Below are 24,143 nucleotides of genomic sequence, written 5' to 3'. Positions count from 1 at the left end.
ATAATTATATTTGAAGAGCTGAATAGTGGGAAGCTTTAAAAATGTAATTTTATTTATAATACTGTAACAAATCCTATGATTTTAATTGGAAATATCGTTCTATAAGTATTCTTTTGTTAATGGGGGGTGTTCCTTTTAAAATAACATTTAACCTTAGATACGCTAGGAGAACACTTTAAACCATACCCCCCCTTCCTAAAAGCCAAAGGACTGCATTAACATATGTAGGAGTCAGGTAATTATATAGGAGTCAGATAATTATAACCTTTGTTAGAGCACCCTAGAAAGCCACATGTTAATTTAAAAGCAAAACTGGATCAGGCAAAAGTGAATTGGCAAGACTGTCCTGTATAGAATGTCCATTAGGAAAATATTGAATAATCTGGCTAGTGATTTTGTTTGAAGAAATGCTCGAGTGAATGATATTATATAATTTCAAGAAAGAGAAAACGATATATTTTGGAGTAGTGTTTGTGGGAAGATAATTCATAGTTAATGCTATTGAGAAATCCCCATGGCCGGGCCTGGGAGAGTCAAGTGGTCTGTTTAGACGGAACGAGAGGTTCCAGCCACATCTTGTCTCTCTGCTTTGCTCTTTCGCCATTAGCCTCTGAACCAAGCCCATCTGCTGTCACATTTAACTCTGGACCAATGGCAGAAAACAGCATAGAAATTACATTATTTCTTGAGCCACAAGATAAGTCTACCTGCTTTAGAGGAAAAACTTCACAGCAATAATTTCTGAAGAGTTATTTAATATAGCCAGTGATTCCAGTGCCATGAATTTCATATTCTAATGCTCCCCTCTCTCTCTCAAAGGTGACATATTGGTTTTCAGTTGTGTCTCTGCTCAGAAAAAGTTTACATATTGCTTTTTCAGTCTAGTCTTGCATAGTGTTAGTGGGTCAGTTTTTTCTTATTCCTTAAAACAAACCAAAAACCAAACCTAGTGCCGTCAAGTTGATTCCAACTCATAGTGACCCTACAGGACAGAGTAGAACTGCCCCATAGGGTTTCCAAGGAATGCCTGGAGGATTCGAACTGCTGACCCTTTGGTTAGCAGCCGTAGCACTTAACTACTATGCCACCAGGGTTTCCTCTTATTCCCTAACCCAGTGACCCAGTGCCGTCGAGTCGATTCCGACTCATAGCGACCCGACAGGACAGGGTAGAACTGCTCCATAGAGTTTCCAAGGATCGCCTGGCAGATTCAAACTGCTGACTCTATGGTTAGCAGCCATAGCACTTAACCCTAGTAGGTGACAAATAGGATCTGGGGGTCAGTATGAATTCTCTTCTTTTGTCATCATTCTTTATGCTTTGACACTTCAAATCAGTCATCAAAAAAGCAGCAAAAGGCAACTGCTGTTTAATTATTTGGTCTGGAGAGGGTAGTGGCACCCTTGCTTACTCTGGTGCATAGAATTGTTTTGGTAAGTTTAAATTAGATACACAAAGTCTAGTGTTTATTTTATGTGGCATAGGGCAGTTAACAATTCAATTTCTGTCTCACAGAACACACTCTCTAAACACTTACAGAATAGAATGCATATGTGGATGTTTGTCTGCAATTAAACTGGGTTTATGCATTTTTAGGATCCACCTCTGTAAAACACACATTTTTAGAAGTTTACTGTTAAATTATATTGAGCAAGAAGTGTTTTATATTGCCTCTCATTATTTTAGTCTATGGTTATTAAAAACAAAAAAACAAAATAAACCCATTGCTGTTGAGTCAGTTCTGACTCATAGCAACCCCATAGGACAGAGTGGAACTGCTCCGTAGGGTTTCCAAGAAACTGCTGGTGGGTTTGAACTGCCGACCTTTTGGTTAGCAGCCTTACACTTAATCACTGTGCTACCAGGCTCCATATAATTATTAGATTTCACTTAATAAGATAGGAATTCTTATTTACTAAATTTTCATTGTGATAAATTTGTAGGATATAAATACAAACACAAATACTGTTTTTTAAATCTAGAAATCGAGAGTATCATATTTTGCTATAATTCATATAATGTGGTTGTGAGAAATTTCAAGTTACTCTTAACCTGAATCTTGCTGATCTAATTAAATATGGGTTTATGGAACCACATGACTTTGAAGGCCAGTAGGGTCCCTGGCCTTATCTACTTCCTGGCTCTGTGATCCTCAGTAAATTAATAAAGTCCTTTATGCATTTTTCTTCATCTGTAAAATGGAGGTAATAAAAGGTACCTACATCACAGGAATGTTGGAAGGATTAAATGAGTTAATACATGTAAGAATGCTTAGACAGACACCTGGGATATAATAAGTGTTCAGTGAATGTTAGCTGTCATAATTGTAATTATTTGTCTTTGTATTATGTAGAGATTGAAAACATTCTATACTTATACCTGATGAGTCGATATAGCAAATAAATTGTATTCCACTGAAATGCAAGACTACTTCATGGACTTAGTGCAGGAATGTTTGAATCTGTGTCATGGAGTATATTCATGAGGCACTTTGGAGAATACAAGCTCTTTTCCCTCAAGGAACTTATTTAGAAAGCTTAATGTAAGATAGTAGGAGAGATGGCATCTGAGTAGGTGGCTAAAATATGCCTAGATGGGGTGGACGTGGCTTAGGGAACTGGCTTATTTGGGCTCAGTGAATCTTACACTTTGTACCAAATTGCACAACAAGCGCTTGTTTTTTGTTCTTGAACAGGTTTCTGCATGTTTGTACTGAGCTTGGTGAAGAAACATTACCGTCTGCAGTTTTATATGGTGTGTATTAACCATTATTCTGTAGTCATGATCTGAAATAAAAACCCTAGCCTTTAGTTTCTTTTCTGTAGCGAGGGAATATCTACCCTCCTAGTCGATGTCTTATCTAATGTGAGGGGCTTTTTAGTTTAGGATGACTATTAAATACAAAACATTGAAGTTTAAACATTAAACTTTTTTTTAAAGTTCCCTCAAAAATTTTCTTGAATATTTTCGGAGTCTAAAAAATAAAAATGAAATTATTTGGAATCCCTAAATTTGTGGAAATCTGAAGAATCTTATTGCTTTCTAGCTATATTCTTCTATGAAAGGAAACTCTGTTTACTTGCTCTCAGTGTGAGCATAAAGCAAGCAGCAGAACATGTATTTTCTTGATAGTTATAGTTAAAGAGTTGCTTAAGTCTTTTTGTCATGAGGTATTCTGTTCAGCATATCCAAGTTTTAATGTTTTATGAAATTTGTTATTGAACAATATATGCTTGTCATTTCATTAAAATAAACAATTATAAGCTATAAAATGCAAGAATTGGTTTGATCTGTGAATTCATGTTCCAGTAAGACTTGTTTTGGATTTGGAATGTATTTCCTATATTTCATGCTTTACTTTTCTCCATTAAGACGTCCTGTTGGGCATTATCACTGGGAAAACTGTAGTAGTTCTTGCTTTTCTGATTTCAGGGGATCTGAGGGTAGGGTGAAGTTCTTAGTGAAAATCTAGAAATAATCAGGACAAATTAGAAATAATAGAATCTCCTGTGAAAATGTAAGTGATGCCTCCTGGAACAAAATCATTATGCCTTTTAAAGCAACTGGGATAAAAGAGAGTTGGATCTTTTAAGTAGATAAAAATCAAATGAAATGATGAGTGTAATATGATGTTTGCTGAATGGGAAACAGGTTTATTATGAATAAATTAAAATTTTAAGACAAGTGAAGTCATTTTTTTAAAACTCCAGTCAAAATTATGAGACTAGTACATAGAAATGTTAGTTTCTCTTGGTTCATGTTCTACTCTTAGTGATGCTAGAAGACACTGAAGTGGCCCCATTTTGCAGATTAGATGGAATTGACGGAATACAGTGTTCTTTGAAAATTTGAAATTGAATACTGTCATTGAACAGATCTGTGAAGATCAGCTTTCAGGCATAAAAGGTGGAGTTTCTGAATTTAGAAAGTACTCTTTATGAGCTCTGAAAAAAAAAAAATTAGTTTTAAGCATTTTAATAACTACAGGATGTAGCCAGAGTAAAATATTCCTCTCCAAATGCCTGCCATAAGAACAGCATAAAATTCTCATTTTAACCTTATGATTCAAAATTATGATTCCTTTTTTGTGTGTTTTTTTAATTTACTGGTGTATCTCAATATTATTAGCTCTCCATTTGTGTACAAATTAAAATTACTCTCTAAAATGTTTTCATTATTTTAAGGTTCCAGTAGGCAACAAAATGAATATAATTTACTAACTACATTTATTTTGTATGATCGTATATTACAAATTTTGACCGAAAGTCATGCAAGAAATTTGTGTTTCAAATTTGCGATTGCTTCTCAGCTGCGCTGATGAGTTGTGTCCACTAATTGTTGTGTTGTTGGGCTATTAACAGTTCGCATGGACTCATGTCACTTTACTGATAACTGTCACTCAGTCACATCTTGTCATCCAAAATCTGTTTGAAGGCATGATATGGTAAGGGAACAGTATTATGCTGCTTTCTATTTATGATGTCATAGCACTTTTAGAGCTCCTTAATAGTGGACAGTGTCTTTCGGATTTCTACCAAAAACTTACTACTTGTCTCTCTGTGCTGTTAAAGTATCTTACTGAGTTTTGCTTACTCATTGACAACTGAACACAAAATGCTTCGTTAACCACTGGAAACCTTTCTGATTCAGATTTCAAATAAAATTCCCAAACAATTAAATTACATTTTTAGATGCTTGATAAACCTTAATGTAACTTTTTTACAAAGCATAGACTTTTAGAAGAGGATATTATTTTCGTGGAATCTGAAAGAACACAAAAGATGTACTTGCCAGCAAATGGTGTGCATTTCCTCTTCCCGAAAGTTGGGTAAGTTCGACTCAGCTTCAACAGAAGAGTAGGTTTCCACATTTCTAATGTATAGAGTTACTTGCTCGGTACAGTGGTTTGCGGATTCAGAAAGCATTTTTTATTAGTATTGGTTAGACTTGGTAAAGTAGAGAGTCAGCGAAAAATAGGAAGAACCTCAGTGAGATGGATTGACACAGTGGCTGCAACAATGGGCTCAAACATAACAACAATTGTGAGGATGGCACAGGACCAGGCAGTGTTTTGTTCTATTGTACATAGGGCTGCTATGAGTCAGAACCGACTCGACGGCACCTAACATAACAACATAACATTAGTGAGGCTGGAGAAAAAGCTTAGGATTTAAAAAAATCTGATTACATTTCTCTACATTCCTTTTAAACCCATTGATTAAAATCTTTTATACTTGATGTGTTTTCACAAGATTACTTTATTCCCTTGCTGATAGCTTGACTTTCTTTTTAAGCAAGATTTTGTTTTGTGTGTTTGTGTGTAAAGATTTGGAATCATGTTAAGGTTGTTTTCCATATATGAACTTTTAATTGATGCACATTTAAAAATGTGCAGTTAATGAAACTAGTAGGTTCTATACAAGTAGTGTGGGTGGGGGAAGGGTGTTCAATGCAGCCACAGGCTAAAATAGAATTAAAATTGATCATTTTACCTGAAAGGGAAATCGCATTAAGAATTTAGTATAAATTTAAAAGATTATACTCAGTGTAAGCAAGTAACTCATTTCCATTTTAAAAGGCTGCTTTTAGTAAGAGAAACTTTGAACTTGACTTTATTCTACTATTTATACTATTGTAACATGTTCTTTATAAAACTGAAATTTAAATATCCATAGCTGTAAAAGTTGATTATTTAGTATTTTTCTTAGCAGTATTCTTCCTGATACTATATTATTTATAGATTGTGCTGCACTTAATTGCTAAATCGACAAATTTGGTTGATATTTATTGTTTCCACTAGTGTTTTGGCAAGTGTGAAATTGTAGACTAGGCTGCACTGTAATTCAAAGGATTATCACACTTGTTCACTATGAGTCATAACCTGTATGAATATTTACAACTTAATCATGCGGACTTTTTTCTGCTGACTTTTTTTTTTTTTAAAGGTTCCTTGTTCCAATATCAAGTGTTATCTGCAATGACATAACTGCTTACCTTTTTGGATTTTTTTTTGGGAGAACTCCATTAATTAAGGTAATGAAAAATATTATAAACAAGCCACTACCATGACCTTAAAGTTCAGCCACTGGAGAAAACTTTCAGTAATTTGATGCTATTGTACTTTTTTTTTTTTTTTTTTTATGTCCAAGGTACCTTGATTTCCCTTGGCAGCACTTAACTGCTGTAGGATAGGGGCACTGAACCATATTTCCCAATGAGTCCTTCTGGGTTCTTCTCCAGATTTTCTATTGGCTCCTCAACAAGTACTTGACTCCATCAGTTATTCTCACTCGTGCAGACTCATTCCATCTTTTTGTTGGTTTTCTTTCCCTTAGCCATTGTGCAGTTCTTCTTTATCCCTTTCCCCAACAGCCCCATAAATAAGCCTTTTCTTGACGCTACTCTCCTCTCAAGCTGTCTCCTTATCTAGTCCCTCTTCTGATGGATTTTGGAAGGTGAATTATATGATTTTCACATACTCATGTCCCAGTTGTGAGACTTTTACACCCAAACTCATTTCAGAAGAGATATTAAGTTCCTACAGTAAAATACTGATAAAATGCGGGTAATAATGAAAAGTTAAGATGAGAGGAAAATACGCACAATCAGACTGTCTCTGATGTTTTGCCTTAGATTTGGTTGGGTTTACAATCAGTGACAGCAAAGCAGGAAATAAATTACACAGTTCTTCTTATCAGGAAAAAACAAACCAGTTCCTCATGGCAAGCAAATTATTTTCTAGAACTGATTTCTTAAAACTTTTCCTGTCAAGATCCCAGATAGGATTCACCCAGTCCACATAGTGGGTGACGTCCTTGATAATCTTCTCACAAATAATATATTGATTGGCTATTTTAATGTTATCATATGAAGGCTAGTTTTGGAGGGGAAGAGACAGGTGTTCACATGTAAAACCTCTGTCTGTTCAAAGTGATGAGGGTAGCTGAGCATTCCCAGAAGAATGCACGAACTGCTAGTCCTTCAAACCACTTGCCATGAATTCTCCCCGATGGAGGAGTCCAGCATATGGCATCGGGCTGAGTTGTAGGGATACTGGCAGCAAGCTATATATTTAAAAAGTGTTTTAAAGCTGCTGTAGCACAAGAGCAACTGATGAAGTACTCAAAAGCTCTATCCAAACCAAAAAATCCACTGCCGTCGAGTCAGTTCCAACTCACAGCAACCCTACAGAACAGAGTAGAACTGCCCCATAGGGTTTCCAAGGAGCGACCGATGGATTTGAACTGCCGACCTTTTGGTTAGCAGCCAAATACTTAACCACTGTACCCAGGGCTCCCTGAAAAACTCTATACCAGCTGGAAAGTTTAGGCTTAGGAAGCCTTCAGAGAGACTGTTAACAGCTGTAGAAAAATCTCAGTGTCTGATTTTGAAGATAGCTTTCTAGTCAATTTACCAGGCTGGATTAGTTATATAGTATTTTCCTGTTGCCATCAAATCGATTCCGACTCACGACGACCCTATGTATACCCAGATGTAATCAAGCAAGTTAACACCATCAATATGATATGAATTAATTTAATTTGATAAGCTATCTTTAAAAGTCAGCAGGCACTTTTGAGTTTGAGTTTATTCCTAATGTCATGGCAGTAATTCTGAAGTGTATCCTAGGAGAAGGTGTATCTGCCCCTTCTCTATGGCAGAATTGTTAGAAGATTTGTCTGTTAACCCCCTTGGCTTTGGATCCCTGGTGGCCCAGTGATTAAAAGCATTCAACTGCTAACCAAAACGGTTGGCAGTTTGAACCCCACCATCTGCTCCGGAGGAGAAAGATGTAGCAGTCCGCTTCCGTAGAGGTTTACGGCCTTGGAAACCCTATGGGGCAGTTCTGTTCTGTCTTATGGGGTCACTGTAGCCAGAATCAACTCAATGACAATGGGTTTTGGGTCCTTCTAGCTTTCAGCTTTATGACCATCAGGACAGGAAGTCTATAAAGAGCTTATGTAGCTTAGCCTGCAACTGGTTTCTTTCTTCAGAAACCTGCCTCTGCTACTTGGCTTCTGTCTCTGCTGTTCCACTGAAATGGTCATCACAAAGGTACCAATGATTACCAGATCCCATTCACATCTCAGTCCTTATCTTATGTGCCATCTCTGGGTCAGTTAGCACTGTCCACTCCTAAATCTTGTCCTCTTGCCCCTGTATCACCAGATTCTAGACTGTCCTCCAGATTTCTATCCCTGAAAGCCAGAGTGACTGGGGGAACAATAACCTGAATCTGAAATAGTATCTATTCTTAGAAGCACAACATGTTCCTTTCTTCATGGAGACAGGCACAAGTTGTGAGCAAAGGCAGGAAGGATATGTGAATACTTGTAGAGAAAATACGATATTTGGGGCTATAGAGTATTTTACAAAACAGAAAGAGTTCTGTTGTTTGCATAGCATGTTGAGATATGTAAAAATCAGATGCGTTGTCGTGTCCATATTTTGTTGTACTCATTCGAGTTTTAGTCAGTAGCAGGTCAACACAGACTGTGTGTACTTGGGATATAGCTTGTGTTTATTCCATTATGGAAACCCTGGTGGTATAGTTTTTAAGCGCTATGGCTGCGAACTAAAAGGTCAGCAGTTCGAATCCACCAGGTGCTCCTTGGAAACCCAGTGGGGCAGTGCTACTCTGTCCTGTAGGGTTGCTATGAGTCGGAATTGACTTGATGGCAATGGGTTTGGTTTTTGGTTTATTCTATTATGGGGGTTTATATAAGCATAAACGCCATGAGACTATAATTTCAGTATAGACTTTATAGTCTTTTGAGAGAAAAAGCAAATATGTTGAGGGTGTTTGACAGAAACAGATATCTGTAGCTTGTCAAATGTTCAAGGGCCTACTATGTATTAGATAATGTTAGAAGGATTTGCACAAGTAAATTGGGATCATCGAATGAAAGAAACAAGATTGCAAAGCTATTCCAATAAGAAAAAAAGCAAGGAGAAATGGACAAATAATTGAGGGAACTCCTTGAACAGAATTTGCATATATATGTGTCTGTTTTGTGAGTGCAGTAACTCTTTTTTAATTTTATTTGGCCTTTTTTAGTTGTCTCCTAAAAAGACATGGGAAGGATTCATTGGCGGTTTCTTTTCCACAGTCGTGTTTGGATTCATTGTGAGTTTTACTAGGATTTTTATTTTATTTGTATTTTGAAGAGTGGTACCAAGTTTATTTCTCCATTCTAAACCTAAATGAACTAAACCACAAAATGCTAATAATGCATTCGTTGAAATCCACTAAGCAGAACCCATTCTGTACCCCAGTAGCATTTATCCTGGCTGCACATCAGAATCCCCTGGTGGGCTTAAGCAGAATCTATGCCCAGCCCTACCCCAGACCAACTAAGTCCCTTGGTGATTCTAATGTACGGCCAGGCTTGAGACCTGATACTGTGTTCTTGTGCCTTGGAAGTTTCTAACAGCATTCTGCCTTGTGGGGGACATAGGCACTGGGACAAGTGTCTTTGAGTAACAGCAGAGAATGCGAATAATGTGGAAGAATTCTGCCTTCTTAACACATGTGGCCACTTGGCTTAGTGGGTGGTTATTGCTGTGAGCCCAACTTGCAGGAAAGGTCTGTTAATTATAAACAATTAGCATTCAGTTTTAGCCATGAATAATGGACATTATTGGCACTGTAAGAATTAGTTCACAGTTATGGAATTTAAGTTTCTATTAAAAAGTGTCTTCTGAGAGTCAATAAAGTTACAGTAACCTGGCTGGATGTAAGATAAATAGACAAAAAGTATCTGTTAGAAAATGTAAATTTTTACTAGTCTCGTGCCTGACAATTCTAGTCTGTACTCTTTATCTAAATACAGAATAACTAGAACCAACGTGAAGCTTTGAGAGAGAGCAAACATAAAAATACATAGAAACGTGGCATGTTTCTGGTTGGGAAAACCACCCTAATTCTTCTGTTTAACTTATAAGTTTAGTTTATTCTCTGTGAAAATTCTAATAGAATATGAAAAAAACTACTTCAGAGACTATGTGATAGAATATTGATGAGATAATAATTGACGTAATAGAAGAATGAAATCCAGTCCCATCCAGTGCTTTTGTAATACAAAGCAAGAATAATTCAAATATTAATGTGTTTAATAATATGTGAATTTGGTATTATTAAATGCTAATTTGAAAATACTGCAGAAATAACCATATCATTGAAAGAAAATAAAGAGCTACTCCATAAGTATGTAATGCATGACAAAATAATGGGGAGGGAAATTACATTTTCTAATAAATGGTTATTTGGAAGCAAAATCAATTTATGTCCATTCCTAGTGTTATATTTGCATTTGTATTAACCATTCTTAAGCAAAATAATGGCTGCAGGAGAAAAGAAAAGAACATGAGAATAAACTGTTATCTGGAAATTTAAATACATGAGGATGTATAATTTATCTTCTGCTTCCCTGTCTAAGGATAGCTGGTTCTAAAAATCATGATAATGTGGCCAGGGAAAGAATAATCAACATTTTCTGGGTTGGTTAAGAACAACAGTGGTGTTTTTCATCTGTACTATTTTGTAACAGGGAGCCCTGGTGGCGCAGTAGTTAAATGCTCAGCTGCTAACCACAAGATTGGTGGTTCAAACCCACCAGCCGCTCCATGGGAGAAAGATGTGGCAGCCTGCTTCTGTAAATATTTACAGCCTTGGAAACCCTATGGGGCAGTTCTACCCTGTCCTATGGGATTGCTATAGTCGGAATCGACTCAATGGCAACAGGTTTATTTTGTACCATTTTCTCAGTAATTTTGAATCACTGGTTACTTATTAACTGATGAAGTTAATATAAGCTTGTGTGCAATAAACTTCAGTCCTTTATTCTCCTGTACCTTCAAAATTCTTAGCTGCTGCTAACATTAATTATGTATGCTTTTAAAAAGTAAAATCTTGCTATAGTGCTTGTTTTAAGTGTTCAGATCAACTCCTTTCTCTCTCCTCCTCCTTTTCTTGGAGCCATAGAGATAACAGTTTCATTTATTTCAAAAACCTTTCATTTTCTAAAGGACTTTTGTGTTTTTTTCCTGGGACGGTTATGACCATTGAACTTTGAAAATACATAGCAAGATGTTAATTCAAAGAAATTCTGACATTCTATCTCTGGCCTTTCTAATATAACTTGAATATATATATATATATCTCTTAAGTCAATGGTTTATGAACTCTTGCTTTGTTATTCAGGCTGCTTATGTGTTATCCAAATACCAGTACTTTGTCTGCCCAGTGGAATACCGAAGTGATATAAACTCCTTCGTTACAGAATGTGAACCCTCGGAACTTTTCCAGCTTCAGAGTTATTCACTTCCTTCCTTTCTGCAGGCAGTATTGAGACAGGTAAAAGTTCAAGATAAACATCGTTAGGGATCCCTCCATCCCGCCCCAAGATTAAGGTTCATTTAAAAATAGGATTAAGATTTTTATAAGAAATCTACATATACAGAATTTTTAACTCCATGCCATAGAAGGGGTTTTAGTATCTGTTTAGTATCAATAGCATACTACTTCTATCCCCTTTTGATTTTATTTTCTTGAACCAAAAGTGAATATTGGTATTCCAAACCAGTTATCTACTTGGAATTTATTTGCCTAATGATTTAAGTACTGATAGTGGTAACTTATTGCATATGTTTATATTTAAAACATTTCTCAATATTCCTTAGATTTTTACAAATTAAATAGATTAGAATGAGTTCCAAGTATAACTGGTATGAATTGACTCAATTTGGAACTTAATTAGAATTTCCAGCTCAAAAATCCCTTAATTTTTTTTCCAGATATTTACTAGTTCAGAAAACTGCTGCTTCTAAAAATCAGTTTCCTTTCTATAATAAAAGCTCATTCCTGCTATTTAAAGGCATCCTTGAGGTCTCACACTGAAGGATGGTGAGATGCTGTCCATCAGAACACTGCTGATCTGTGTGATCACAACTGATGGTTGGTTGGTTAAAATGGGGAATCAAATATTGTCATGCATCCATGATACATTTGTGAAATACGACGTTATATGATTTGGACGTTGTGTGAACACTGTATTATGGCGAACGTCCTTTTGGGCTTTTTCTTCCAGAATAAGGAGGTTTTGTCCATGTTAAAAATTTGCAGGGCCAGATAACCTCCCTCTACGATTAGTTTATCCAAGGTTTCAAGGAATTTTTCTGCTGCCTTCCCATCAGCACTCGCAGGCTCACCACTCATTTTCACATTATGCAGCAAAAAACATTTGAAATGCTTGACCACCCAGAGCTAGCACTAAACTCAATATCGTAGTCTGGTCCTGCCTTTTCTTTAACTGCCTCAAACAAGCTTTGTGCCTTAGCAGTGATGGTCAGCGTGCTGAGAGGGATTTGATTTTGCATTTTGTCCTCAAGCCATGTGGTCAGCAATTTCTCCATGTCTGATATAGGTCCCTTTCGAATTTTTGTTAGCCTTGTTGCTTTCAGTGGAGTCAATCCTTTAACAGCTTGGAGAATTTTGTTTTTTGTTTTTGAGGTTCGTTGTGATTGTCAAGTGCAACATGCCTAAATCATCTACCTCCTGTTCTCCAATCAGGATTCCTGAACTCTGTTATAACCTTATGGGAGGTATAGGCAGCTGGACGTTGCCCGAACAGGCGTTACGCGGTGCATGACTGTAATGGTGTGCGTGTACGCGTAACTAAAACATTTTATTTTTAACTAAAATCCGTAATTTTTTGAGAAACATATTAATTAACAAATTATTTCTCTCCTTAATTGCCAAATACATGGATTCCAAGAATTTTTTTCGACATCCAAGCTGTTACCTGCTTTCAGTATTTGATTAGGAGTAAGGCTTTTGCTTTGAGAATGGGTCCAAAGATTAGTGTTCCTTATCATCTTTTTTGAGCCACACCCATTATGCACTGTTTACAATTTATCTTTTAGTTTATTTAAAATGGAGAAAGAATTAAGAATATACAAAATAATTTTCAGGGTTCCTTTTCAATTTCTATGATCCTCTCTCTAAATATTTTACTGTTGTCTTGCTGATGCACATTTTGATAGTCTTTAAGCAACTCACTTTTGAGTGTTTCCTAAATATTCAACTTAGTTTTAAGAGAAAGGAAACTTTTCCTGTATTTCATCATATAAAATTAAGTAAAGTTAAATGAAATACACAATTACGACAAATAGTAGAATTACAAAAACTAAGTACTACTGGTTAAAAGAACAAATTAGAAACTTACTCAGCTGATTCTTGGCGAGACTTCCACTCTGTTGGTGGAAGCAAGAGTCCCTACACAAACCGTAGTCTGCCAGCTTTGAGATTTCAGTGCACCGGCCATCTGTCAGTCTGATTGCAGAGGAAATGGAGAGCTTTGGTTAAGTAGAGGATGGTAATGAAAACTTATACTGTATTTTTCCCCAGTGATTCTTAAAGTTGATGAAATTAACATACATGTGGCATTTGCTCTGATTTGCTGTTGGTAATATGGTTCTTATATTTGGTGGCATGCTCAGATACAATTTTCATGCAGTTATTATCTTCCCTATCCTCTTTTTCCCCCTCTCCTCATTAGGAAACAGTGAGCATGTATCCTTTCCAGATACACAGCATTGCTCTTTCGACGTTTGCATCTTTAATTGGCCCATTCGGAGGCTTCTTTGCCAGTGGATTCAAAAGAGCTTTCAAAATCAAGGTGTGTGTTTAAATTCCTTGTTACAGTAATAGAGAATATATAATTAGAGAATGGAATTTAGTCAGAATTTGTTTCTCTGTTGTTCTTACCCTATTAAATCTCTGGTCAAAACCTTTTTCATCCTATTTGTTTTAGCCTCACAGAAATGCTTTCTGTGAGTGTATTCTTTCTTGCTAGGTTTCGGTTGTACCATGGTAATACATTTTAAAGTATCACGTCAGCCTTTTGCTTTTATAGAAATGACATGTGTCACTGTTGGGACAGATGCAGAATCTGTGTCCTTCGAGTGTTCATCAAAGAATCCAGCCAAAGGTCTGAAGTTTACTGTCTTGTCAGTCTCGCATGAGAGGACATGCAAGAGAGGCTTTATGTAATTGTTCTTCTAGACCAGGGGTCAGCAAACTCTTCCATGAAGGGCCAGATAGTAAGTATATTAGGATTTGCAGACCATGCAGTCTGTTGCCACTACTCAATATGAACTGTGCTGTTGCAGCATGAAAGCCCCCATAAACAATATATTAATGAATGGGTGTGGCTGTTTTCTAATAAAGCTTTATTTACAAAAATAGATGGTGGGTTGGATTTAGGCTGTGGGCCATAATTTGCTGATCCCTGTTCCAGATACTTAAAATTATTCCTATGTTTTGTTTAAGTTAGATTACCACATAGCAACCTATGTCTTTCCTATTCCCTCAGTCTCGCTCATGTGACTTGACTAAGTCAAGGTTGAATATTCTGTCAGAGCAGGACTCTCTGAGGAGGTGACGTTTCATCAGAGATCTAAGAAAAGCAGGAGGACGAGCTCTACAGGGCAGCCTGGGGAAGAAAGCTCCAGCAAGTGCAAAAGAGCTGAGGAGTTTTGACCCTTTTGAGGGGAAGCAGGAACAGCATGGCTGTAGCGAAGAGTAGATGAGGCTGCAGAGGTTGGTGGGGAGAGACTGTGTGGGGCCCTAGAGGAAGTTAACTTGGTGAGCACTTGCAATGGAAAGCTTACCACCTACTACCAGTTAATACCAGTCGCTATCGAGTCAGCTCTGGTTTGTGGTAACCGCGTGTGTGTCAGAGTAGAGCTGTGCTCCACAGGGTTTTCGGTGACTCATTTTTTAGAAGTAGATAGCCATGCCTTTCTTCCGAGGTACCTCTGGGTAGACTTGAAACTCCAACCTTTCAGTTAGCAGCCGAGCACATTAACTGTTTGTACCACCCAGGAACCCCTACCACCTTCTAGGGGAAATAATACACATGCGTCCACAAAGAACTACAGCAGGAACCACGTGTTATGAGTATATGATAAACAGCAGAGCAGAATTGAGTTACCGTGGCTCTCTTGTGCTTCGGTTAGTAGGAAAGAAAAGGAAGGAAATGAGTTGGCAAAAATTAACCAAAGGAAATGGATAATTTCAATAAGTATTTTAAACAGAGAAAGGTTGTATTTAAAGTGATGTTTTCCTTAATGGTCTCCAATTCTAGGTTTCTTGTTGAATGGGGAGATTTCTTGCATGTCTGAAATGAAGGTGTGATTTCCATTGTGCGTTTGGATGTTTAATCAACTCAGGGTGCCTGAGTGAACTAGAAGACGCATCGTTCCATTTCCTAGGTTGCCGGATGTGTCTGCACAGAGTCTATTTACAAAGACCTACGAACCACTCCCTTAATTTGTCATTTAATGGATTAATGTGTCCCAAATGAACTGTTTGGATCTTCTTTTTTCTCTAGCATTTGGAAAAAAAAAAAAAAGATAAGAAGTATCTATCACAGTAGTAAAATATGTTTATTTCAGAGTAAGTACTATTAGGATAAATGTAATTTAAAACCAGTTTCTCATCTGCCAACAACACTTAAAATAGCTCCCAAAACAGTGTCTGGTTAAACAGAAAGGGTAAATTATAATGAGATTAAGATGAGTAATCATCGATAGCATTTTTGATTTAGGAAAAGTTTTATTAATTTAAAAAAGTTAGTGTTAGATTTAATTAGTGTTATTACTTGATCGCTGTTGATCAGTTCAGTGATTATTTTAACATAGGCACGTAGTCGAGATGTGTGGCTATATGCTGTTGGATATGTTTGAATAAGTTTGTGTTCAGTGGAAAATTCTAATAGTATTTTCCTTATGGAGTCTGTGATGCCAAAGCGATATTTACAGATGGGAATTTTGTAACTGGTGATTTTTTTAAAATTTTGCTAATATGTTTTTTGTTTGTTTCTGAAGGATTTTGCAAACACCATTCCTGGACATGGAGGGATAATGGACAGATTCGATTGTCAGTATTTGATGGCAACTTTTGTGCACGTGTATATTACAAGTTTTATAAGGTACTTTTAGAGTTTACAGAATGTTTCATTAGATGTCTTGAGACGTTAGTTTGAACGGGTTAACTTTTTCTGTTAATGGTAAAGTGAATGGTGGCCCCTGGAGGTGTGTCACACCACAGCGCTGAGCAGTATGATTACATTGCAATTGTTTTACATACATCTGAGCAACGTACCAAAACAACAGTGTACGGCATGATCCTTAACAAGCCTGAGTTAAAGATCCAGTTACTGTGGGTGGAAGGTGCCCTGGTGGCAGAATAGTTAAGCACTTAGCTGCTGACCTAAATGTTGATGGTTCGAACCCACCAGCTCTGAGGGAGAAAAGACTGGCAATCTGGCTCCTTAAAAATTGTTGTGGTTGTTTTGGTGAGTAGTGTCTGGGGTCTTAAAAGGCTGTGAAAGGCCATCTAGGATACTCCACTGGTCTCACCCCTTCGGGAGCAAGGAAGAATCAAGAAAACTAAAGACACAAGGGAAAGATTAGTCCAAAGAACTAATAGACCACAGCTACCACGGCCTCCACCAGACTGAGTCCAGTACAACTAAATGGTACCTGGCTACCACCACTGACTGCTCTGACAAGGATCACAATAGAGGGTCCTGGGCAGTGCCAGAGAAAAATGAAGAACAAAATTCTAACTCAAAAAGAAAGACCAGACTTGCTGGTCTGACAGAGACTGGAGAAACCCTGAGAGTATGGCCCGCAGACACCCTTTCAGCTCAGTATTGAGGTCACTACTGCTGTTCACCTTTCAGCCAAAAATTGAACGGGCCCATGAACAAAATAAGACTAAAGGGGCATACCAGCCCTGGGGCAGGAACTGGAAGGCAGCGGGGGAGCAGGAAAGCTGGCCATAGGGAACCCAGGGTTGAGAAGGGAGACTGCTGACATGTTGTGGGGTTGTTAACCAGTGTCATAGAACAATGGGTGTACTAACTGTTTGATTAGAAACTAGTTTGTTCTGTAAACCTTCACCTAAAGTACAATTAAAAAAAAAAATTGTCGTGGTTGTTAGGTGCCATTGAACTGGTTCCGACTCAGCGACCCTATGTACAACAGAAGGAAATGCTGCCTGGTCTTGTGCCACCCTCACAGTCATTGCTGTATTTCAGCCCATTATTGCAGCCACTGTGTCAGTCAATCCATTTCATTGAGGGTCTTCCTCTTTTTTGATGACACTCTGCCTGAGAAACTCTGAGGCAATTGTACTCACTTATATATGGTTGCAATGAGTTGGAATCGACTCAACAGCACACAGCAACACCGATGTGGATGGTACCAAATTTGGAACAGCAGCAGAATTTCTGAACTTTGGGCATTGAAACGATGGTGAGTAGTACCAGTTAAAAACGAGGACACAATAATTTATCGGCTCCACCTGTTATGTGTTGGGGAATGCACTAAACGCAGAATAAACAAACATAGCTTGTTAGATGGTTACAAGTGTGATGGAGAAAAATAAAGCAGGTCAGGGAGATTATTGGAGTGGTTGCTATTTTATACAGGGTGGCTTATTCTTTTTTTCATTCAACAAATACTTTTTATCTGTAATGTTGGAGCACTATGGGTACAAAGTAAACAAGATTATCAAGACCCTTCCTCTTACTGAATTTACCACCTGTTGGACAACACGGACAATATATGAAAAAGCACAGTTTATTCTTGTTATTAAACCTTAATGTTTTGGATATTCCCTAAAATGCCATTTTGGGGTATAAAGGTTAACCACATTGGCTACAGTGTTAACCTTATTTTCATGGCCTCTATTAGGATCCCTACCAGGCATAACACTTATTGGTGCCTAAGCTATAGAAAAAAATGGATTTCCTTTATAGAGTTATTTGGAGTGAAAGTCATATTTATAAATCCATAAATCCATATTTTAACTATATATCTATAGCAGTGAGAATTTTTGAGTTCACTTTTATTTTTCCTGAGCAGTCTTGCTAAGAGTTTATCAGTTTCATTAATCTTTTCAAAGAACAAACTTCTGGTCTGCTAATTTTCTCTGTTGTATGTTTGTTTTCTATTTCACTGATCTCTGTTCTCATCTTTTACTACTTCATCTTTCTTTAGGTTTAATTTGTTGTTCTTTGTCTAGCTTCTTGTGGTAGAAGCTTGGACTGTCTAATTTTCAACCTGCTTAAATATCCATTAAGACCATCAATTTCCTCCTAAGTACCGCTTTAGCCTGATACTGGAGTTGTGATGTTTCTGTTCTCATTATTCAGTCACGAATATTTTCTGCTTTCTAGTATTTTATCTTCTTTAACACATGGGTTATTTAGAAGCATATTGATTAGTTTCCAAACAGTTGAAGATATTCTCATTTTCTTTCCTTTGATGGTTTTTGCTTTAATTCCACTGTGGTCAGTAAACATACTGTTTACAATTTCAATATTTAGTATTTTTGAGACTTGCTTTATGGCCCAGCATACTATCTATTTGGTACATGATCCAAGCCATACCTGTTGCTGTCGAGTCAATTGCGACTGATAGCGACCGTATAGGACAGAATAGAACTGCCCCATAGAGTTTTCAGGGAGGGCCTGGTGGATTCAAAGTGCTGACCTTTTAGTTGGCGGCTGTAGCTCTTAACAACTAGTCCACAGGGTACATGAAATGTTGTTTTACAGTTTTTTGGATGTTGTATATGTCAATTAGGTGAGGTTAAAATTTTCTGTATGGGTCCCCCCCCCCCCCCGCCCCTTGGTCTGCCTGTTTTATCAGTTACAAAAATCTTTGTTAAAGTCTCCCACCAAGATTGTAAATTTTTAATTCTGCCAATTTTTGCTCTATATAGTCTGGGGTTATATTAGGTATATACAAATTTAGATTGTCATATCTCTGTTGACTTGATGCTTTTGTCATTAATGCTGTTGTCATTAAATTGATAATTTTGCCTTAATGTCTACTTTGTTGGATATTTGAATAGCTACATCAGCTTTCTTTTGGTTAGTGGCTACATGGTATTTCTTTGTCTATCCTTTTATTTTTGTAATTCCTCTAACCTTACCTTTAAAATTTCTCTTTTCTTTTCTAAGCAGCATATAGTTGGGTGTTTTGTTGTTGTTGTTTGCTTGCTTCTGTTTTTAAATCCAGTTGACAATTTTTATCTTTTGAATTGGAGTATTTAGCCCATTTTCATATAATTTATTTACTGATATATTTGGATATTACTAATTAGTGAATAAATCCTTAGAACTCTATTTTTAAAGGATGGCAGCTTTTTAGGAGATTAACTCATACTTTTTTTTTTTTTTTAATCTGCTCTTCTCAATAAAGAGAAGCCCTGCTGAGCCCTGTTCTCCACCATTTGAAAGCAAATATTTAGACTATTAGAAATACAGTGATGGTGCCAGGATGCAACTAGCTGGGAGCACCTGCTGACATAATTTTGCATTTAGCTGAACTTGCTAGAATAGCCTTCCTTTTCTCTGTGGGCTCCTAACTCTGGGCTTATGCTATGAAGTTGATGAATCTTTTGAAGAAATGTAACACAAGCTGTGTCCTGACTTTGGTAGACTTTGGCTGTTAGGGGCGTGTGGTTGTAGTTTTTGGCAGCTGAGTTGAGCCACGTGCATGAAGGTGACCCATGAGACTGCTAATCCGAGCTGTTGCACAAATATTTTAATCAAAGATTTCTAGAGTAAACAGTTGTTCTACTCATCCTCATAATGATGTTAGTATATGGCAGACATTTCTTTGTTGCTAGGTTTTCTACTTCCTGTAATTCACTTAACAGCCTACATTGTAAATCGTAAATTTGATTACCCATGCAAATGCCTTTTTCAGAATTCTACGCCATTCTTCATATTTACTCATGTCTTGCTTTTTTCTGTTGAATTTTACTTTTTGTTCTCCTCTAAAAGTAAACTGTACTCTGTTTTTCCTATTCAAGTGGATTGTAGAAAGTGCAGAGAACCATAAATATACATTAAGATTTGAATCAGGTTCATTCTGAGTTTGACAAAATAGCATTGTTAGAAGTTTAAGTACAGAAACACAAGCAACCTCCCATTTGTAAATGGGCTGTCGGAGGGTGAGAGATTAAATGCCATGACTGTAATAGCATCCCAGAAGGGAGAGGATGAGCGTAGGAGTCCTGTTGGGGAACTCTTCCATCCTAGGGTGCGCCATTGAAAGAAGGTAGGAGTGGGGATTTTGGAAGAGGTTACCCTAATGGCAGCCACTTGAGGTGGGGCCCCAGCACTGACTCTGGAGGCATGGAGTGTAGAGAGAATGCATTGTATCACTGCCCATCGTTACCTCAGTTCTACCTGGGCTTGTTTCCTCTGCTCTTGTGCTGCTGTGGGAGCAGATCAGCTTTTATTTTGTTTCCTTTATTAGGTGTTTACCTCAGAGTTTCTTGGTATAAAGCCCAGAGCAACTATCATATATCTCAGGCAAGAGGCTTACAGTGCTAGGCTCAGTATTTCTGTGTTCTGTCTCATGAACATTCATAGTTCCCTGGAGGTTCTTCAACAAAGGACCTTCCATTGTCTGAAGTTTCCTTGAAGCTAAAAATAAAAACTATCTTCTCATGTCCCCCCGCCCTGCCCCTTTTTTGTCTGTGCTACCTCCACCAGGAATTTTGTTCCTTTCCTTACAGAATCGTTTTTGTGCCTTGTCCAGTCTCAGGACTGGTTACCTCTCCCACCTCTAACTCAGGTTGCCCTTTTAAGATCTACTGTGGCACTTAGGTCTGCACCCCCTGCATTGCCTTGTATTGTTCCTGCGTTCTGTGCTGGTGCTTTCTTTGCGCTTCTAGACTGTGGGCTTCTCCAAGCAGAACAGTTCTGGGGGTTTCCTCTTAACACTAACAGTGGTGGTTCAAGTGTGCTAATCAGGAGGCAACTGTTTCAATTCTGTGAAGATTGCAGATTGCTACTGTACATGTAAAGGCATTGTTTATTGTAAATTGAGCATATAGGCTTCCGGTAACCCTGGTAAAGTAACTTTGTCTTTTCTGCTTTGTTATCAGGGGTCCAAATCCCAGCAAAGTGCTACAGCAGTTGTTGGTGCTTCAACCGGAGCAGCAGTTAAATATATACAAAACCCTGAAGACTCATCTCATCGAGAAAGGAATCCTACAGCCCACCTTGAAGGTATAACTGGACCCAGAGAAGGAAGGACTGACAATAAGGAATTCTGCAGAAAAGCACTGACAGATGACATTTTGTAACTGTACAGAAATATGATTGAACATGCAATAGATTGAAGTTTTACAGACACAAATGTTTCTTCTCTGAAATTACTGTGAATATTTAACGAACACTGACTTGATTGAAGTTACGAAATAAGTAGCAAATTTCTGGCAAAATATCCTGTACTTTTTCTAGAGTATGTTTTCTGGTGTTAATTCCCTTCCCCTTGCTAGATTTCATAATTTAAAAGACTTATATTTTAAAGAGTCAAACACCATGAAATGAGTAAATTGAGAATGTCCTAAGATGGCACCTGGCAGTGTGCCCTTTGCACAATATTTACCTTTGCACTTGAAGCTGCTCTTAATTTTAGCAAAATGTTTTCTATAAGGCATAGTAGGAAGTCAGTTGTACTTGATCTTGCTCAAGTTTTAGTCTGAAGTATTTCTGAAGGGCTGAGTTGGATCAAAAAAAAAAAAAAAGAAAGAAAATGAATGTCCATTTTTCAAAGAAGCAATTATTTGCCAGGGAAAAACATGCTACTTTTTAAGTAGGTTCAAAAATTGGGAGAGGGGGGTTGAAATTTCTACCGCTATTGGCTTGCTAGAAAGAACAGGTGTCAGACTTTTGTTAAAATTGTCTGGAAAAAACTTTTTAAAAGAAATAGAGAATTCTGCTATGAAGAATGTAACATACAGACCCTCCCTGCTGAGCTCAACATATGACAAGAGCTCAGGTGGCAGCATGGGACAGTGACATGTGGCATGCATGGGCCACCTCCAGGCCAAGTCCTCTGCTTTTCCTTGTTTCCCTGTGGATTGGTTTCCATATGTTCTTTAGCCAGCCGTAGGGACACAAGGTGAGTGTGTGAGACAGTGAGCAGGCCATGGTCCCTGAGCAAAGCAGGAGGTGCCAGACCAAGCAAGAGTGACCGTCCTGGGATGAGGCTCAGCGCACTCACATCCTGGGTTCCTCCCCTGCCGACTCCCTGCCCCTCCCACGGGAGACTCACCTGGGAAGAAGGAAGATCCACCTGGAGACCTAAACCCAGAATAGCTCCCTGGTAGCAGCTAACCTTTGTCCCATTGTTCTTTCACATCATGTCATAAAATCCGAGGACATCGCTGATTATATTTTCTTTCAAAAAATTAAAATCAAGCAGAAGTGATTCCCACCAAGAACAAAAAGCACACAAATGCCAAACCTTTCCTTTGGTGGATGGGACATTATAACCAATTGAGATTAAATTTCTTAAAAATGAATGTAAATAAGCTATCGTTGCTGTGTGCTCTCTGCAACCATTTTCATTGTATTGAACAGTGGTCACTGAACCTTCAAAAACTGTCTAGTGCTTCTGGTTAAATGTTCGGAGGCAAGAAATTGATATATTTTAAAGAATGTTTTGCTAATGAAAAGAGTAAATATTTTTGTTTAAATCATAAACAAATTTCAGTTATTTTATATTTTCGTTCTGATGCTATGCCTAAAACAAAGACTTGTATTTTAAAGAGTTTAAAAACAAAGGATTGTAGAGATGGCTGGACTCCCAGGGTGTAATCTGTAATTAGCAGCCCCATCATGCGTGCTACGTGATCACAGTAGATGTAGTTAAACTCAGTACCAAGAGCCTAGTTTCTTGGTCTGGCTTGCATTCCCTTGATTTATCGCCACTGAATGTGTTCAGTCAGCGTTATTTCACACCATTCCATGAAAATCGAGAACTGGCTTTGGAAATGTTATTAGAGGAGGGAAAGATCACTTTTAAAATCAGGCCACCTAACAAGTTAATTTTCAACATCGCTCGTTTTTATTTGCCCCAGTAGCAGCTCCAAGTTTTGATAATTAAAGAATCCAGGATACCAAAGTTTAATTAAAAAAAAAAAAAAAAGAAGGAAACTTCGTGGTTTGTACAAGCAAGAACTCTTTGAAGATACAGGACTAACTCTGAGTTTTTCTCTAAAGTAATTGGTGAGGCGATGTCATATAGAAATTATGAGCGCATTACTGAATACATGGCATTATAAAATTAATACTGTTTTAAACAAAATATGAAGCTAGAAATATTTGGGGTCATGATAGTAGCTCTCCCCAGATAGACTTTTAGAGTCAGGTGTACATTATTCTGTATGTAAAGAAGTAAATTCTAAATTTTAACAGCTTTAAAGATTGACCTTTTTAGTGTACTTTTATAGCGTGTATATTAAAATAGAATATATTTTAGCAAAAGATTGCTGTAAAGCCCTGACTTTGATCATTTTTATATTTGCACTGTTAAGAGGGCTCAGATTCCAATGTAGCCTTGTGGTGGTGATGGTAAGTGAAAAACCAGGAACGTCCTTCACAATACTGGTGAATTGTTCCACGTCTGCTGTCTTTTGAGGTACTCTGGTGGTACTCATTGCTTGACTTTTTAACTTGTGGGATACAAATATTCCCTCAGTGCTTCCCCCCCTCCCCTCACCGCCATAGTGGTGTATATACATTTACTATCTCAGAATAAAAAGACCACACACACACACACCCTTTTTGTTAATTTATATAGCACTTCGGTTTGAACAAAGGTAGTATCACCTTGTTCAGTTAAAAGGAAAAGGTAGAAACACTATATATACAATGTATGGGTGATTGTTTACGGTCTGTGTCAATCAGTTCTCTGAATCTTACTGAAGCCAAGATAGGAAAATAAAACTGAAAACAAATCATATTTTGACTTTGTTGTGTCAATTTCTCATTGGACTAGAAACATTCATTCAACTAGTGTTTGCAAAATAATGAAATGAGGGGTATACAAATACTGTATCATACGTTTTCCCTCATCATCACCATCTGCAGTGACATCTTCAGGACTGAGGATAAGTAAGTTCTGGTGATAACTGAACATCTCCATTTGTTGAGAGGTGATGTCCACGTGATAGAAAGAATACTGAACTTCTGTGGACCTTACAGCTTTTCGTTACACTTTATTTTTGTGATTCTCTGATTAATGTCTGTGTCCTCACA

General features: G+C 37.5%; 1 protein-coding gene across 1 annotated transcript in view; it reads left to right on the top strand.

Moving 5' to 3' along the window:
* CDS1 (CDP-diacylglycerol synthase 1) overlaps positions 1-23,845 on the top strand; it is an 86,055-nt gene extending 62,210 nt beyond the window's left edge. The window contains exons 6-13 of the mRNA XM_049885827.1: positions 2,696-2,754; positions 4,362-4,444; positions 5,946-6,033; positions 9,059-9,127; positions 11,204-11,356; positions 13,560-13,679; positions 15,892-15,995; positions 20,981-23,845. Coding sequence (XP_049741784.1) covers positions 2,696-2,754; positions 4,362-4,444; positions 5,946-6,033; positions 9,059-9,127; positions 11,204-11,356; positions 13,560-13,679; positions 15,892-15,995; positions 20,981-21,110 — 806 coding nt within the window. The 3' untranslated portion in view covers positions 21,111-23,845. The remainder of the gene's footprint in view (positions 1-2,695; positions 2,755-4,361; positions 4,445-5,945; positions 6,034-9,058; positions 9,128-11,203; positions 11,357-13,559; positions 13,680-15,891; positions 15,996-20,980) is intronic.
* The last annotated feature ends 298 nt before the right edge of the window (positions 23,846-24,143 follow it).

This window comes from Elephas maximus, chromosome 5, assembly GCF_024166365.1.
Source record: "Elephas maximus indicus isolate mEleMax1 chromosome 5, mEleMax1 primary haplotype, whole genome shotgun sequence".
NCBI lineage: Eukaryota > Metazoa > Chordata > Mammalia > Proboscidea > Elephantidae > Elephas > Elephas maximus.
The sequence above is the reverse complement of the archived record's forward strand: the minus strand, read 5'-3'. Positions and strand labels throughout refer to the sequence as shown.